Here is a 1866-nt window from a genome sequence, read left to right on the forward strand (position 1 = left end):
TGTTATATCAATCTAATTTGATATTAAGGAAATACATAAATTGGAGAAAGAAATGGCCTCCTTTATACATTTTGATGTTTTTGCTGTACCTTCATTTTTTCAGATCCTTGCTGTCAAATAGGGTCTTTTAGAACTCTTTCTAGGAAGAAAGAAAGATTTTGTAACTTCATTTTTATTTCAGTGAAGTTTTATATAAAGCCTTCATAAAATTTTATATCACAGGTTTTTAGGTGGGAGGAGATCAAATATGTGTGCAATTGGAAATGATTACCAAAAACCCCCCAGAATATTGTCAGATTAGGAGTGAAACTCCTAATATATGATTAGGATTAGTGAAACTCCTAATATAATCCCTGTACTTTCTATTTTGGGTTACTGTTGATGAAGTTAGTTTAATGGAGGTGTCAGCATTAAAAAACACAGTGAAATAGAATAAAAAAATATCACAATGCATTACATATAGTAGGGGTATTAACTCATAATTTTGTTTCAGAAAAATGTATGTTTATGTGTACCAGGTCACAGAAGTAAGATGTATCTTACTGTGTTTTCAATTACTGTGTTTTCACTGGCCTAGAAAACTCTTTAATTTGTTTTGTTATCTTCCAGCTTTTGTTACCTTATTGAATGGGGAACAAGCCCAGAATGCAATTCAGATGTTTCATCAATATTCTTTTAGAGGAAAAGACTTAATAGTCCAGCTTCAGCCAACAGATGCTTTGCTGTGTATTACCAACCTGCCCATTTCTTTTACATTAGAAGAGTTTGAAGAACTTGTTCGTGCTTATGGAAATATTGAGAGATGTTTTCTGGTCTATAGCGAAGTTACTGGCCATTCCAAAGGCTATGGATTTGTGGAATACATGAAAAAGGACTTTGCTGCAAAGGCTAGATTGGAGCTATTGGGTAAACAGTTGGGAGCATCAGCACTCTTTGCACAATGGATGGATGTTAATCTATTGGCTTCAGAGCTCATTCATTCTAAGTGCCTTTGTATTGATAAACTCCCCAGTGACTACAGGGATTCAGAAGAGCTGTTGCACATTTTTTCCAGTGTCCATAAACCTGTATTTTGCCAGGTAGGTATTTTTAAGAGATTATTGGAAATATTTTAAAATATATACATATGTATCTAATCTACATACACTCACAGATTTATCATGCCTGTATGATTAACACAATGGATAATTTAACTCTGCATTATTCTGCAGGGAAGACTTTGATCTCATGGGAAATTTTAAATCAGTTCCTCTGTTTATGGGCCAAAGTACATTGTTCTGTAGTTAAGTATGCCTTAGCAAATCCATTGCTTACTCATTCACCTCATTCCATCCATTCGTCACTCCATTTTTCCATCAATCCATTCATCTATCCAACTTCTATTTACCATCTTCTGTGTGCCAGACACTATGCCAAGTGTCGGAAAGGCAGAGAATGGAAAGATACTCTATCTCAATGCCTCACAGTTTTATAGAAGAGACGGGCAAGTAAGCAACTAATTGCAAATCCTATATGAAGAGTGATATAATGGAGGATAGAAAAGTATTATGAAGTTTAAAAGGAATGTGTAGTTCTATCTTAATGTGGTCACGGTAGGTTAGACATCTAGAGAAGATCCTGAAAACTGATAACACTGGCAAGACTTTTCAAGCAGTTTATTATAGTAAAATTAAATGCATTCTAATAAATAAATAAATATATATACTATATATAACTCTTTTCCTTACAGTTTTGATGGCAACTGATCAATTGTTTCTCTCGTTTTTCTCCATTTGTTCCTTCTCCCTTTTCCCTTTTACTGCACTCCCTTCCCATCCATGCTCCTTTTCCTCTTACCTCTCTTGTTTCCTCTCCTCCTTTGTATTT

General features: G+C 34.4%; 1 protein-coding gene across 1 annotated transcript in view; it reads left to right on the forward strand.

Moving 5' to 3' along the window:
• RAVER2 (ribonucleoprotein, PTB-binding 2) overlaps window positions 1–1866 on the forward strand; it is a 69915-nt gene that overhangs the window by 14626 nt on the left and 53423 nt on the right. Inside the window, exon 2 of the mRNA XM_011985476.1 lies at window positions 610–1079. Within this exon, the coding sequence (XP_011840866.1) occupies window positions 657–1079 (423 nt within the window). The 5' untranslated portion in view covers window positions 610–656. The remainder of the gene's footprint in view (window positions 1–609; window positions 1080–1866) is intronic.

This window comes from Mandrillus leucophaeus, unplaced genomic scaffold, assembly GCF_000951045.1.
Source record: "Mandrillus leucophaeus isolate KB7577 unplaced genomic scaffold, Mleu.le_1.0 Scaffold284, whole genome shotgun sequence".
NCBI lineage: Eukaryota > Metazoa > Chordata > Mammalia > Primates > Cercopithecidae > Mandrillus > Mandrillus leucophaeus.